Source organism: Budorcas taxicolor, chromosome 21, assembly GCF_023091745.1.
Source record: "Budorcas taxicolor isolate Tak-1 chromosome 21, Takin1.1, whole genome shotgun sequence".
In the NCBI taxonomy this organism is placed as follows: Eukaryota; Metazoa; Chordata; class Mammalia; order Artiodactyla; family Bovidae; genus Budorcas; species Budorcas taxicolor.
In genome coordinates this window covers 71787951-71804761 of record NC_068930.1, presented here as the reverse complement: position 1 = coordinate 71804761, position 16811 = coordinate 71787951, and the positions used below count along the sequence as shown (strand labels likewise).

The 16811-nt window shown below is 41.8% G+C and overlaps 1 protein-coding gene across 6 annotated transcripts in view; it reads right to left on the bottom strand.

The window, feature by feature from the left end:
- MARK3 (microtubule affinity regulating kinase 3) overlaps positions 1 to 16811 on the bottom strand; it is a 110828-nt gene extending 94017 nt beyond the window's left edge. For all 6 annotated transcript variants that reach the window (XM_052659984.1, XM_052659985.1, XM_052659987.1 and 3 more), the window contains exon 1: positions 16679 to 16811. In XM_052659984.1, the coding sequence (XP_052515944.1) occupies positions 16679 to 16729 (51 nt within the window). In that variant the 5' untranslated portion in view covers positions 16730 to 16811. The remainder of the gene's footprint in view (positions 1 to 16678) is intronic.

Here is a 16811-nt window from a genome sequence, read left to right as displayed (position 1 = left end):
TCAACACCAAAATCAGACTGATTATATTCTTTGCAGCCAAAGATGGAGAAGCTCCATACAGTCAACAAAAACAAGACCAGGAGCTGACTGTGGCTAGACGATGAACTCCTTATTATCAAATTCAGACTTAAATTGAAGAAAGTAGGGAAAACCACTAGACCATTCAGGTATGACCTCAATCAAATCCCTTATGATTATACAGTGGAAGTGAGAAATAGATTTAAGGGCCTAGATCTGATAGATAGAGTGCCTGATGAACTATGGAATGAGGTTCATGACACTGTACAGGAGACAGGGATCAAGACCATCCCCATGGAAAAGAAATGCAAAAAAGCAAAATGGCTGTCTGGGGAGGCCTTACAAATGGCTCTGAAAAGAAGAGAAGCGAAAAGCCAAGGAGAAAGGGAAAGATATACCCATCTGAATGCAGAGTTCCAGAGAATAGCAAAAAGAGATAAGAAAGCCTTCCTCAGTGATCCATGCAAAGAAACAGAGGAGGAAAACAGAACGGGAAAGACTAGAGATCTCTTTGAGAAAACTAGAGATACCAAGGGAACATTTCATGCAAAGATGGGCTCGATAAAGGACAGAAATGGTATGGACCTAACAGAAGCAGAAGATATTAAGAGATGGCAAGAATACACAGAAGAACTGTACAAAAAGGATCTTCACGACCCGGATAATCACGATGGTGCGATCACTCATCTAGAGCCAGACATCCTGGAATGTGAAGTCAAGTGGGCCTTAGAAAGCATCGCTACGAACAAAGCTAGTGGAGGTGATGGAATTCCAGTTGAGCTGTTTCAAATCCTGAAAGATGATGCTGTGAAAGTGCTGCACTCAATATGCCAGCAAATTTGGAAAACTCAGCAGTGGCCACAGGACTGGAAAAGGTCCGTTTCCATTCCAATCCCAAAGAAAGGCAATGCCAAAGAACGCTCAAACTACCACACAATTGCACTCATCTCACATGCTAGTAAAGTAATGTTCAAAACTCTCCAAGCCAGGCTTCAGCAATACGTGAACCATGAACTCCCTGATGGTCAAGCTGGATTTAGAAAAGGCAGAGGAACTAGAGATCAAATTGCCAACATCCGCTGGATCATGGAAAAAGCAAGAGACTTCCAGAAAAACATCTATTTCTGCTTTATTGACTATGCCAAAGCCTTTGACTGTGTGGATCACAATAAACTGTGGAAAATTCGGAAAGAGATGGGAATACCAGACCACCTAACCTGCCTCTTAAGAAATCTGTATGCAGGTCAGGAAGCAACAGTTAGAACTAGACATGAAACAACAGACTGGTTCCAAATAGGAAAAGGAGTACGTCAAGGCTGTATATTGTCACCCTGCTTATTTAACTTATATGCAGAGTACATCATGAGAAACGCTGGGCTGGAAGAAACACAAGCTGGAATCAAGATCGCCGGGAGGAATATCAATAACCTCCTCAGAGGACACCACCCTTATGACAGAAAGTGAAGAGGAACTAAAAAGCCTCTTGACGAAAGTAAAAGAGGAGAGTGAAAAAGTTGGCTTAAAGCTCAACATTCAGAAAACGAAGATCATGGCATCCGGTCCCATCACTCCATGGAAAATAGATGGAGAAACAGTGGAAACAGTGTCAGATTTTATTTTTTTGGGCTTCAAAATCACTGCAGATGGTGATTGCAGCCATGAAATTAAAAGACGCTTACTCCTTGGAAGAAAAGTTATGACCAACCTAGATAGCATATTCAAAAGCCGAGACATTACTTTGCCGACTAAGGTCCATCCAGTCAAGGCTATGGTTTTTCCAGTGGTCATGTATGGATGTGAGAGTTGAACTGTGAAGAAGGCTGAGCGCCAAAGAATTGATGCTTTTGAACTCTGGTGTTGGAAAAGACTCTTGAGAGTCCCTTGGACTGCAAGGAGATCCAACCAGTCCATTCTGAAGGAGATCAATCCTGGGATTTCTTTGGAAGGAATGATGCTGAAGCTGAAACTCCAGTACTTTGGCCACCTCATGCGAAGAGCTGACTCACTGGAAAAGACTGATGCTGGGAGGGATTGGGGGCAGGAGGAGAAGGGGATGACGGAGGATGAGACGGCTGGATGGCATCACTGACTCGATGAACACGAGTCTGAGTGAACTCCAGGAGTTGGTGATGGACAGGGAGGCCTGGCATGCTGCGATTCATGGGGTTGCAAAGAGTCGTACACGACTGAGCGACTGAACTGAACTGAACTCTAAGTGTACACGGACAAATATTTCATGGCTACCAGGTCAGCCTTAAAAAAGAGTTAAAGCTCAGAAATAAGAAGTGATCAAAGTTAAAACCAGTAACAAGACACACCTGCATCACACTGTACCCTCAGGAGCATGCACTAAGGGTGACGCATCTTTCCGGTGGCATTCTTGCCAAAAGGATGTAACCTTAACCTAATTTTGAGACAACATTAGACACACTTAAATTGTGGGATCTTTGACTGGATCTTGAGACAGGGAAAGAACCCTGCAGAAAAGCAGGTGACAATTCAAGTAAGTTCTGCAGCCCTTGTTAACGGTATTAGGCCAGTGTTAATTTTCTAGTTTTCATAATTGTACCACGGTTTGGGCTTCCCTGATGGCTCCGACAGTAAAGCATCTGCCTGGAATGCAGGAGACCTGGGTTCAATCCCTGGAGAAGGAAATGGCAACCCACTCCAGTACTCTCGCCTAGAAAATTCCATGGATGGAGGAGCCTGGTAGGCTACAGTCCATGGGGTCACAAAGAGTCGGACACGACTGAGCGACTTCACTGGCTCACTGGTATCTAAGTGCTTGCTCGACATCAGGGGAGATGAGTGAAGAGCACACATGTACTCTGTACTAATCTCACAATTTTAAGTCAAAACTGATTTTAACATGAAAAGTTTGATAAGCATATACATATAAAGATACAAAGACTGCAATAGTCTCTAAAGCGATAGTAATTGTTAAAGAAAAGAAAACCTGTAGGCTACTGGCACAACAGAAAAATAGGCAATGCAACTAAACACCAAGATAAAAGCCACTGAATGTATGGGAACACGAGATACAATGAAAGCAATCCTATAACCCAGCAGGGAAAAGACGGACTACTGAGTGGGCAGCAGGAGGAAAACTGGCTCACTGATCAGCCACAGAGGAACAAAGAACCTGACACCTATCTACGTCCCCACGCAGAAGGGAGGTGCCCTTTTAATCTAAAGGGACTAAAAAAACCCACATGTGAAGTATAAAATGAAATTTAAGAAAATATCCTTGTGAGCCAGATATTTAAGCAAAAGCTCAAATGCACAAACTTAAGGCAAACATTCATGTGAGTTACACCAAAATTAAGAGCTTCTGTCCAAAGGGACTTCTACAAAAATGATAGAAGATACATGAAATGTCTAAAACCTACATCGGATTAATACCTAGAAAATCAAAGAGTATCTAAAAATCAACAAGAAATAAATAATCAAGTAGAAAAGGGACACAGAAAAAACAGCATTTTATAAAAGGCCCCCAAAGCCAAGAAATATACAGATGTACTACAAAGGTCCATCTAGGCAAGGCTATGGTTTTTCCAGTGGTCATCTATGGATGTGAGAGTTGGACCGTGAAGAAGGCTGAGCGCCAAAGAATTGATGCTTTTGAACTCTGGTGTTGGAGAAGACTCTTGAGAGTCCCTTAGACTGCAAGGAGGTCCAACCAGTCCATTCTGAAGGAGATCAGCCCTGGGATTTCTTTGGAAGGAATGATGCTGAAGCTGAAACTCCAGTACTTTGGCCACCTCATGCGAAGAGTTGACTCACTGGAAAAGACTCTGATGCTGGGAGGGGTCGGGGGCAGGAGGAGAAGGGGACGACAGAGGATGAGATGGCTGGATGGCATCACCGACTCGATGGACGTGAGTTTGAGTGAACTCTGGGAGTTGGTGATGGACAGGGAGGCCTGGCGTGCTGTGATTCACGGGGTTGCAAAGAGTCGGACATGACTGAGCGACTGAACTGAGCTGAAAAATCATAAAGAAACACAAATTAACAATGAAGTATCACATTATACTTAGGGCTGGCAAAAAAAAAATTAGAAAACTGGAGAATTCTAACGATGGAGGAACCAGCGTTACAAAACCCCTGTGCACTACTAGTGGGAGTATGGCTGACGGAGCCATCCAGAAGAGCAAGCCACAAGTGCCTGACATTTCCTGTGACCCAGGAAACCCACTCCTAGCTACACATCTGCAAGATTTTCTTACACGGCTCCACAAGGAGACATGTATGAAGATGTTCATCGTCGCACTGTGTGTGTGTGCATGTATGCAGCAGACGTCTCCCCCCGGCAAGTAGGTAAAATATGGCAGACTCATACCACAGAAGTGCTATTCTACAGTTAGAGGCGACAGGTTTGATACATAGATGAGACTGGACTATTTACACAAAGCACAAAATACATACGTTTAAGAACACATATAAGAACACTAACATCTTGGGAAGATAAGGGACAAGCTATATAGGGATTAACAGGAATAAAGAGAATGGCCTCACGCTCATCAAGATGTGGCTTCTGCAGCTGAGTTTATGAAAATGTTTCCAAGAATATGAAAATAGGGAAAGGGAACTATTATTGTTCATATGCATAAAATCAGCCAACTTGGTTTTGTTTGTAATAAAACACTTATTACTGGTATTAAGACCTAACAGGACCTAACAGAGGCAGAAAATATTTTTTTAAAAAGGTGGCACAGTCTATGTCTGACGCAGGATACAGCATGCTTGGGGCTGGTGCATGGGGATGACCCACAGAGATGTTATGGGGAGGGAGGTGGGAGGGGGGTTCATGTTTGGGAACACAGGTAAGATTTTAAAATTAAAAAAATAAAAAACTTAAAAAAAAATAAATAAATAAAAAGGTGGCACAAATACACAGAAGAACTACACAAAAAAGATCTTAAATGACCCAGATAACCACGATGGTGTGATCACTCACCCAGAGCCAGACATCCTGGAGTCTGAAGTCAAGCAGGCCTTAGGAAGCATCACTGCAAACAAAGCTAGTGGAGGTGATGGAATTCCAGCTCAGCTATTTCAAATCCTAAAAGATGATGCTCAATACGCCAACAAATTTGGAAAACTCAGCAGTGGCCACAGGACTAGAAAAGGTCGGTTTTCATTCCAATCCCAAAGAAAGGCAATGCCAAAGAATGTTTAAACTACCGCACAACTGCACTCATCTCACACGCTAGCAAAGTAATGATCAAAATTCTCTAAGTGAGGCTTTCAACAGTATGTGAACCAAGAAGTTCCAGATGTTCAAGGTGGATTTAGAAAAGGCAGAGGAACCAGAGATCAAATTGCCAACATCCGCTGGATCATGGAAAAAGCAAGAGAGTTCCAGAAAGACATCTATTTCTGCTTTATTGACTATGCCAAAGTCTTTGACTGTGTGGATCACAATAAACTGTGGAAAATTCTGAAAGAGATGGGAATACCAGACCACCTGACCTGATTCCTGAGAAATTTGTATGCAGGTCAAGAAGCAACAGTTAGAACCAGACATGGAACAACGGACTAGTTCCAAATTGGGAAAGGAGTTCAGCAAGGCTGTACACCGTCACCTTGCTTATTTAACTTATATGCAGAGTACATCATGGAAATGTCAGACTGGATGAAGCACGAGCTGGAATCAAGATTACTGGGAGAAATATCAATAACTTCAAATATGCAGATGACACCACCCTTATGGCAGAAAGCGAAGAAGAACCAAAGAGCCTCTTGATGAAAGTGAAAGAGGGAAGTAAAAAAGCTGGCTGAAAATTCAACATTCAAAAAACAAAGATCATGGCATCCAGTCCCATCACTTCACGGCAAATAGATGGAGAAACAATGGAAACAGTGACAAAGACTTCATTTTCTTGGGCTCCAAAATCACTGCAGATGGTGACTGCAGCCATGAAATTAAGACACTTGCTCCTTGGAAGAAAAGTATGACAAACCTAGACAGCATATTAAAAAGCAGAGACATTACTTTTCCAACAAAGGTCTGTCTAGTCAAAGCTATGGTTTTCTCAGTAGTCAAGTATGCATGTGAGAGCTGGACCATAAAGAAAGCTGAGCACCGAAGAATGATGCTTTTGAACTGTGGTGTTGGAGAAGACTCTTGAGACTCCCTTGGACTGCAAGGAGATCAAACCAGTCAATCCTCAAGGAAATCAGTCCTGAATATTCATTGGAAGGACTGAAGCTGAAACTCCAATGCTTTGGCCACCTGTTGTGAAGAACTGACTCATTTGAAAAGACCCTGGTGCTGGGAAAGATTGAAGGCAAGAGGAGAAGGAGACGACAGAGGATGAGACGGGTGGATGGGATCACCAACTCGATGGACATGAGAGGAGTTGGTGATGGACAGGGAAGCCTGGCATGCTGCAGTTCATGGGGTGCAAAGAGTTGAACATGACGACTGAGTGACTGAACTGAACTGATTACTGGTACAGCAGATGAAGCATCGTAATAATGAAACATACTGAAAATTAATTTACTTGATTTACTCTCAGAAGAATAAAGCACAAACTGTAGCTCTAGAAAAGTGACTCAGTAGCTTTAGACCAGTTAATTATATGCTAAGTACTCATTAAATAACAGGCTCTCCAGAGGAATAAAACAAATAGAACATATGCACACAGTTGAGCTGGGGAGCTAACGGAGAACAGTAACTGAAACGAGGGGCAATCCCTGCCCCATGAGAAAATCAAAGTGCGAATACTCCGAGCACCACCCAACAGGTTTGTGAGAAATGTGTGGAGCTTTCATCTTTCTATTAAAGCGATAGGTTAATTGTATTCAATTTTTAATTTATTTTTTAAAATGTATTCCCAAATATTTCAACACCTAATATAAAAAGAGTACGATTCTACATTCCTTTTTTCATATTGTCTTTAAAATCTGGAATATACTTTATACTCACAAGACATCTTAACTCAGACCAGTCACATGTCAAGGGCTCAGTAGCCACACATAGCTGGTAGCTACTGTGCTGGACAATGCAGCTCTAAGCACTCAGACAACATGATCACGTTCAGGCTAGATGAAGGAAAAATGGGTGTCCAAGAGGAAGGAAAAGAAAGAGGATGGAGTCTTTGAAAGACAAGGAGCAGAGTTTTAAAGGAAGATAAAGGCCATTTCAAGCCAGACATGAGCACTAGGAAAGCTTAAAAAGCTTGGAGGGTACTGGGAGAGACATCCCTTAACCTGAAGGTCTAGCCGATTTCACCTCTCACAATTCTTTCACACACCTCTAACAATGAAAATAAATTGGCTAAATTCCTTGACATTGTGACTGCTGGAAATTTCTTCTCTTTCTGTTCTTGACTAGGCTGGCACTTCTGTCTTGCATCCCCTTGCTTTAGTTAATTTCTACACTGAAGTACTTGACTAAGAGCTCTTTGATGGTAAGAATTCGCTCCATATTCTTAGAACACAGGACCCGGCAACCAGAAGGTGTGGAACTGCTAGGTGAATAGTCAGGAGAATAGGTGCACAGTTAGAAAAAAACAAAACTAGAAAGGTGGGTCAGTAACTTTGAATAATAAACCAGACTTTAGATTACCCAGTTTTCTAGAATAACACTACAAAAGCTACCTGAAGAGGGAATTTGACATTTACATGCAGAATCCTCATCATGTGGAGCAGACTGGACCAAGCAGTTTTTGGTTTCTTCAATCAGTTTCAGTTTCTTCAATCACAACAACCCTGAATAGATGATGTTACTCTCTTCTGTTAAATAAAAAGATGTAATGTATAGCATGCTCATTATATAATACCGAATACCTAATACTAAATTATATATTTGAAAGTAGCTAAAAGAGTAGATTTTAAAATTCTCATGAACAGAAAAAAACCCTTAATTATATGTGGTGATGAATATTAACTAGACTCATTGTGGTGATCATTTCACAGCATATACAAATATCAAATCATTATGCTATACACCTGAAACTAATACGATGCTACATGTCAATTATATCAGTAAGTTTTTAATTATATTAAAAAATTCTAAATGAGGCACAGACAAGTAATTAACTTGCCCATGGTCAGATTACTTGTATTAGTATTGGAAGACCAGGTTCAAACGCAAGCCTCTAACTCCAAATCCGAATTTCTCTCACGTTTTGCTGCTCCTCCTTTTGGGCTCCACATCTGGTCCACTCTACATCAGAAGTGTCTTCAGAATCTCTCCCTCAACCACAGTCTTAGGCTCCCATCTTTACCTCTGACTTCCAAGCCCAGACTCTTTCCATTAAGCTTCCTTTTAAGAAAGCTATCTGAGGTTTTAAAAAAGGAGAAAGAAGATGAATTCATTGGAACTACATACAGAAAGAAGAGGCCAAAGACATAAGACACGAGAGATGAAAGAAGTGACAACACAGATATGAGATGAAAAGACCAATAAACAAGCACTAATGACGGCTAGCATTTATCCATTACTTATTATGTGTCAGGCACCATTCTAAATGCTTTACCCATACTGTCCCATTTAATCACTAATTCAACCAATATTTATTTACTGATCACCTGTAATAAATGACCAGCATGTTCTAGGTATTTGAAATAGTATCAATAAACAAAACAAATATTCCTGCTCTCCTGGAGTGTTCAGTATGCCAGAGGAAACCGACAAAACACAATAAACCTAAGAAATATATAAACTATATACCGTGTTAAAGATAACAACACAATAGGGATAAAAAAAAAAAAAAAAAACTAGATCAGGGTTAGGTTGGGAGGGGCATCAATGGCTAGAGCAAGGCTTACTGAGGTGATGCTTGAGAAGAGGAGAAGGTGAGAGAATTACCCATGTGGGTACCTGGAAGAAAAGTGTTCGGACAAAGAGAAGAGCCAGCGCCAAGGCACTGAGGCTGGAGTGTCCCTGGTGTACTCAAAGAACAGCGAGAAGGCCCCGGGTCCATGGATGCAGTGAGTGAGACAAGGCAGGAGATGAAAACAGCGCGGTAAGGGAGGCCGCGGCATGGAAGGTATTATCTTATAACAGCCCCATGAGGTGATTACTACCACCAATCCCATTTTATAGATGAGGTAAAATCTGATTTTATAGATGAGGCATGAAGAAGTTAAATAACTTCAAAGGTCACACAAAAAATGCTAGGTCAGATTATCAACTCCAAGAGTTACTATTACAGTGTCTGGAAAACATGACCCCAAAGTCTCTGACTCCCATTACAAGGAAAGGGCTCGGTCCCTTCCACTCGAGTCTGGGTGCCCATGACTGCTTCAGCATTCTAAGAACTGATACTACATGCCTTCTGAGGATAGGCCGTAAAAGACAAGCAGCTCTGTTTTGTTTGCTGAAATATCAAGCCACCTCGTGTCTAATCAGAGGTCTCCAGGCTGGAGAGGCCCACGTAGTGGCTCTGACCAAGAGCCCCAGCAGCCTTTTGACAATACCTGTCAGTGTGCCAGATTAAGAAGTGGTCTTAGGTGGCTCAGCTGGTAAAGAATCTGCCTGCAATGCAGGAGACCTGGGTTCGATCCCCAGTTTGGGAAGATTCTCCTGGAGAACAGAACAGCTACCCACTCCAGCATTCTGGCCTGGACAATTCCATGGACTGTATGTAGTCCACAGGGTGGCAAAGAGTCAGACACGACTGAGCAACTTTCACTTTCACTTAGGATATGCATCTTTCAACCCAGCTGTTCAAATCCCCAATCCTTTCCGGATATCCCAAGTGAAGTCCCAGACACGTCATTCCCATTTGAATTACACTCCTCACACAAAATCTGTGAGTATAATGAAACAGTTGTTGTTTTACACTACTAAGTTGTGGAGTGGCTAGGTTCACAGCAATAAGTAGGATAACTATATAATAAGCAGGAAATAAACGTGAAGCACCTGACCTAAGTTAACAAACATAAAAAGTAACTAGAATACATTACCATGGTATGTAGAAGGTTCTTTATCACTGAAAATCTTTAATGTCTAGAAGGCAACCTTCTTTTAAGAAAAAAAGTATATAAGTTCCTTTAGTCCATTCCACTAGTGAAGCTAACACATGCCTATGAATACCAAGGCAAGTCTGGGACAGGCAAGGGCTACGGAAAGGAAGGAAGACACGGAAAGAGGTGGAGACAGTATGTGAACGGAGTGCCACCAAAAACACCTCATGTGCCTTCAACAATCAAAGTTGCCTGCCCAGCTTAAATCATGCTTCCGGACAAAGAATGGTAAGGCTGAGGGCAGAAGGCTATGTTAGGAAATTGTTCTACGTTTACTCCTCTCTGGGATTCTCATTTTAATCTGCTACCGTGGTCAATGAAGTCATAAAGGTACTGACTATAAAAAGAATGGGGCTATATAAAATTCTAGAATAAGACCCTTGAGTTCAGCTTACTCAAACTTCATATGAAACTCTCCCAAAATAGATTTTCATATAAAATGTCCTAATGGTCACGTGCAGTTGTGAGAGCTGGATCATAAAGAAGGCAGAACGCCAAAGAATGGATGCCTTCAAACTGTGGTGCTGGAGAAGACTCCTGAAAGTCCCCCGGACAGGAAGGATATCAAACCAGTCAATCTTAAGTGAGATCAACCCTAAATATTCACTGGAAGGACTAATGCTGAAGGTGAAGCTCCAGTATTTTTGTCATCTGATGTAAACAGACGACTCACTGGAAAAGTCCCTGACGCTGGGGGAAATTGAGGGCAGAAGAAGAGGGCGTCAAAGGATGAGAAGGCTGGATGGCTTCACCGATACAACGAACATGAACTTGGGCAAACCTAGGAGATGGTGAGGGACAGGAAGGCCTGGTGTGCTCAGTCCATGGAGTCACAGAGAGTCAAAGACATGATTAGGTGAATAAGCAATACAAGTCCCACAAGATTTAACCTCCACCCCCAAGCAACTGCTTATTAGTGAGAAATACAAACAAAACATCTTAAGCTTTGTTCAAGCTTCAGCTGTGAACACCAAGATCCCAGGTAACCCAGATACAGTAAGGTAGAAACAATGCCTTGTCTAGGCTACACAGCACTGTGTAAGACTAACCAACCTTTGCCAAGCAGCTCAGGTGACCTAAGGGCAGTGCTAAAGAATCTAGTTTGAAGAAAAAGCTGGACTTGCCTCAAAAGTCATTTTCTTCCAGTGCCGCCAGCTGCCCTCTCAATTACTGTACAGGCAGGTGCACGTGGGTCAGCACAAACCCTTTGTGACTACTTGTAGACCAATTCCAAGCACATTCTTTAAATTCCCATGTAAGACAACATTAAAGTTGGGAGAGTCCCAAGGAAGAGATCTGTTTTCTCATTATTTTGAAAGTTTAAAATGGATAGGAGACAAGTGAATTTATACTTCAATCTTCCCAGTGGTGATCAGAAGTGGCTATACTCCTTGACCCTTACTTCCAGCTTGGAAACAAATTCCGGGGATAAAATCTAGCCATGTTTTAGAATCCAGAGCAATCCTCTTTGAAATTAAAGGTCACAGGTACTATTAATTCATATTAAACTGTGTATGAATCTCTTAAAAGTAAGTACAATACAAATAATCATGCACTACACAGTCAAAGGGCGTCCCAGATGGAGGCGCGGGAAAGAACCCAGCTGCGCTGCAGGAGGCACAGGAGACGTGGGTTCCATCCCTGGGTCAGGAAGGTCCCCCTGGAGTAGGAAACGGCAACCCACTCCAGTGTTCTTGCCTGGAGAATTCCACAGAGGAGCCTGGAAGGCTACAGCCCATGGGGTTGCAAAGAAGTCAGACACAATCAAGCCTACACACACACAATCTAAACGGCAAATATTCTACTCATTGAAAATTTCCACCTTCACCTAATTTACATAACAAACGAAAACGACTCTCAAACTGAATAAGATCTTTTCCCAAACACTTCGACCCAATAAAAAATATTAATTCTTCAGAAAGCAACCTTTTTTTTAAAGGCCCAAACAGCTTGATTCAATAGACAGTTGTGCTTGGAAGTTAGCAGATTAAATGAAATCACACTACATGTTTTAAATTAAATACTGTATAAAGTACTTAGTACTGTTGCCTGATACATAGTAATCAACAACCAGTAACTATTTTTATTCTCAATAACCTCACTTTCAACAAAGTACCAATTTTAAAACTCAAGGAACCTGAAAATGTTATTGAAACCACCGAAATCTCTTCTTTAGTCACAATACAATCTAAAGGAACATAATTTAGTCAGCAAGCCTTCACTGAATACTAACATAGCAATTCTTTCAAGTGTGGTCCCTAGATCTGAAGCATTAACATCATCTGGTAGAACTTGTTAGAAATGCAAACTCTAGGACCCCAAAGCTAGAATCAAGGTCTGGGGGTGAAGCCCAGCCATCAGAGATTCCATAAGCCTTCCAGGCAGTGTTTGCTCCAGTTTGAGAGTTAGCAGGCTCGGGGTGCTGTGTTCTGCAGGGACTGGGAGCCCAAAGGCAGAGGAGTGATATAGTTCCCAGGTATATCCTCCATGGAGCCCACACACCAATTAGGCACTCAGGTCTGAGCAGGGTAATAGTCAAACAGCCAGTGGCTGGCTAGACAATGACATCAGTTTATTATTTCGTAGAGATAAGAAATTGTGATGACTGTTTGCATTAACAAACAACGCAGTAAGTAAGGACACAATGTGCACGCACACCAGGACCTGTTTACCTGGCAAAGTACTCCAGGGCCTCTGGAAGTACTTACTTACGAAGTGTCATATGCTTTGAAATGTAAGTGGAAAATACATTTCAAATTTACCAGTACACAAACATAATTTGTTCATGACCTCTATGTAGGTCAACTGCGGAACATAAACTAAAATGCAAACTTTTTGCTGCCTTTAAAAAAAAGCACCTTGTTTCACTTATTGGCCATCTATAATACGTGGACCCCAATATAGATTCTAATTTAAACAAACCGTTAAAAAAAAAAGACAACTGAGGAAACTTGAACACTGCTAACTGGGTATTTGATATTAAAAAATGATGACAAAGGATTAAGATTACATTTTTAAAGAAGCTTTACCTCTTCTAAAAGCTTTAGAGATGAAATGATATGTACTGAGCTTGATTCTTAGAGACAGAACATACAAAATTAGTCTGGTCACTGAGCTGCTGAGTACATAGGAATGGGGGTGCTAACTATACACCACAGGGTTTGAGAACTCTGGCTCTGCTGACATTTTGGCTATTTCTTTGTTGAGGGGTAGGGGCACTGTGCTATGTATTGTAAAATGTTTAGGTGCATTCCTGGTCAGTAGCAACCCTCTTCCGTTATGACAACCAAAACCAACACTGTCCAATGTCCACTGGGGGCCAAACTTGTCCCCAGTTGAGAACCACTGATAAATACCTATTAAATTCTCTATTTGCTTTCCATAGAAAAATATTTTTAAAAGTCTACTTTTAATTATACTCTATGTATTGGTACAACAGCATCTCCCTAGTTGAATAATTACTACATAAAATTTAGAGAAACAGTCTGATACACAAAAAAGCAGAGAGGACTGGGATGGAGCTCTGAGGCCTAGTAGATGCTGTGCTGCTAAAGTCAATAGTTGCAAGCCGCTCCTGTCACCTTTTTGAGCCTCAACATCCTCATTAGGTCCAACTGTTCGACTAGTCCTTTTGAGGCTTTTTTTTTTTTATCCTTTTAAGTTTTAAAGGGAAACAGTCTATCAGCTAAAGGTGGATATTCAAATCTGGAAATCAAATAAATGAAAATAGAGTAGTGTACCAGCATGAAGAGATTTTTCTTTTTGCAAATTATCTGCCTTTTATTATTCTTGACCTATAAGCACCATTCTTTACACAATTATATATAATTATTTAAAATTTAAATAAGATTTCGGGGGTAAGCAAAATGGAATCTTCTTACAAAATATAAAGACAAAGCTAATTGTCGTATCAGCCAAAGTTGTCCATCAACTGGTGAACAGATTAAAAAAAAAAAAAAAACGGTTACATACCTAAACAATGAACTACTTACTACTCAGCCATAAAAAGGAATGAACTGATATACACACAAACACAAATCTCAAAAATAATGCCAAATTAAAGGTGCTAGACACAAGATTATAGGCTCTTTGATGCCATTCAAGTAACGTTTTAGACAAGGAGAAACTACAGAGACAGGTAACAGACCATAGTTGCCAACAGCTGGGGAAAGGGAACTGTAAAGCAGCACAGGGCACCTTTTTGGGCAATGGAAAGTTCTCTAACCATGATAGTGATTACATAACTATATATTTGTCAAAACTCATCAAACTGCACACTTGGGAAGAGTGAATGTTCTATCTCAACATACACAACTTAAAAGAGCTGCCCATCAAACTGAGAACGCCCATTCATTCTTGAACTCTCATCACTCAATTGGCAGGAAGTCTCATACTCAGTTCAGGAGTATCGGGTAAATAATATTGTATATGCCAGACATGAAACACCACTCAAGGTATCACACTGTGAAAGATATACAACTACTTTCAGAACATGTCAATACCAGAGTTAAAAAGACGGCAAGGTGAAATAATGCAATGATGTGCTACAAACCTCTATTTTACCACTGTCAGAAATCCAATTTTAAATACATTCCAAGAGAATAAAGGCACTCCATACCCCATATTTTTTTTAAACTTAGTAATTTCTAATGACACACAAAAAGATTACACCATAATTCAACAAATTCAACAGAGAACCAGTGAAGACCCATTTGGTGTAAACCCTTCATTATCACAAATCTGCTATCATTGTTTCTGATTATAGTTTACTTAGAAATTATGCAGCTCCTGGGACTTCCCTGGTGGTCCAGTGGTTAACACTCCGCTCATCCACTGCAGGGGGCCCAGGTTCCATGCCTGGTGAAGGAACTAAGATCCCACATGCCAGGCAGTGCAGTCAAAAAATAGAAAAATAATAATAGTAACAAAATACAAAGTATGGACCTCCTGCTCTGGTTCAATGTAAGACTGTGCTTCTCTGAGTGAAAATCAATGATGCAAGTTAACTCACATTTTTGCTTGCTCCACTCTACACAGTCAAAGAACAAGAAAACAATGAAGAATTAGGTTCTATGAGAAAATGAATTCACCAATTCACCTTTTGATTTTCTATTACTAATAGATCTTCTATTACTAATAAATTTTCTATTACTAGTTCTATTCTAGTAATAGATTTTCTATTACTGTTTATGTAATTTTCTAATCCATGTCATGGAAAGGTACATACATCACTGTGCTACTGATTTACCAGGTTAAAGAACATTAAATATCATCCATTAAAATACCAATGCGATGCTTTAGGCCAAGATTTACATTAACAGATTAAAGCACCTAATAGTTATCCAGGAAATTAAGTGGCATTTTGAAGACTAAAATGAAGGTATTTGATACCACTAAGTCACAAGGTCTCAGGACGTTATTGAAAACATGATAACACGCAGAGCAAGGAATCTTTTCCTAAGTGACAGCATTTTCTTGCCAGGAATTACCTCATAACACTTATAATAAAAGGCCAGTGAAGTTTCTTTACAAGTTATTTTCTAGATTTTTTTTTAACTTTTTATTTTGTATTGGGGTATAGCCGATTAGCAATGCTGGAACAGTTTCAGGTGAGAGGGACTCAGCCTTATCTATACATGTATCCGTTCTCCTCCAAACTCCCCTCCCATTTAGGCTGCTCCGCAACACTGAACAGTTTCATGTGCTATACATTAGGTCCTTGCTGGTTATCCACACAGCAGTGTGTACAAGTCCATCCCTCCCTCCCCACCCCCAACATAGATGTTTTGGTTTTTAACAGACGATAACTCACAGCTAGACTGGGACAGTCCTGAAGCCAGAGCTAGACAAAAGTTCCAATCGCACTGGGACAGGATCAGCATCTCTCCAGTGGAATTCTCACTACAAGTTGTCAGTCACTAAAACTGTGTTCCTTGCCTTTTCAAAAAGTTCACACGAACAAAAGCCAGGGTTCCTTTTACAGAATCATAGAATGTGAGTGCCAGGATGGACCCGAGAGCTCATCTAAGCCAAGCTCTTTTGAGGAAGGAGAAGAGCTAAGCCCAGAGTGGGTGACCCTCGCCTAAGCAGTGCGAAGCAGGCAGCTTGACTACACACCTTCCTTTGAAAGGTGCTTAACCAACTCCTTCAAAACAGAGTCGTCTGGAAACGCGGCTACTCCTCGCTAAGTCTAAACTCTCTCCAAGAACTTCTGAATAGCTCTGGAGTTCCACCTAAGGGGGCCGAAAAGATCCCTCAGAGGGCGCTTACTTATAGTGACTGTCACTAAACTCAGCTCCAGACGATTTACGGAACGAGGCATAAAGCACAGTCCACTTGGTTCAATCAAGTACGTTGAGTCAACACGGCGAACCAGTTTTTAACCCGAGAGCCTCTCAAGAGCTGCCTGCTTCATCTGAAAAGCGTCTAGTAGCGGAGACCCGACACACGCTCCGAGAGCCCACTGCGCGGCACCGCCTCTCAGGACGGCGGGCGGCCACGCTGCAGCCTCCACGCTTCGCTTCCGAGAGAGCCCCCGGCGTAGTCCCGGAGGCGCTTCCCGCCCCGCGCGTTCAGGAAACGGGCCGCCCACCGGAGCCCGGGTGGCGAGGACAGGGATGCGGCCGCGCTCCCGGGGGCGGCGCGCGGAGACCCGACCCGAGCGGCCGCCGAGGTTACTCACGTTCTCAGTGTCCCGTTCATTCACCGTCGGCAACGGGGTCCTAGTGGACATTTTACTTCACTTCACTTCACAACGCGAGGGCGAAACAAAACAGCGCGGCCCCGGGGCCGGCGTCGCGGCGTCGAGCGCCGGC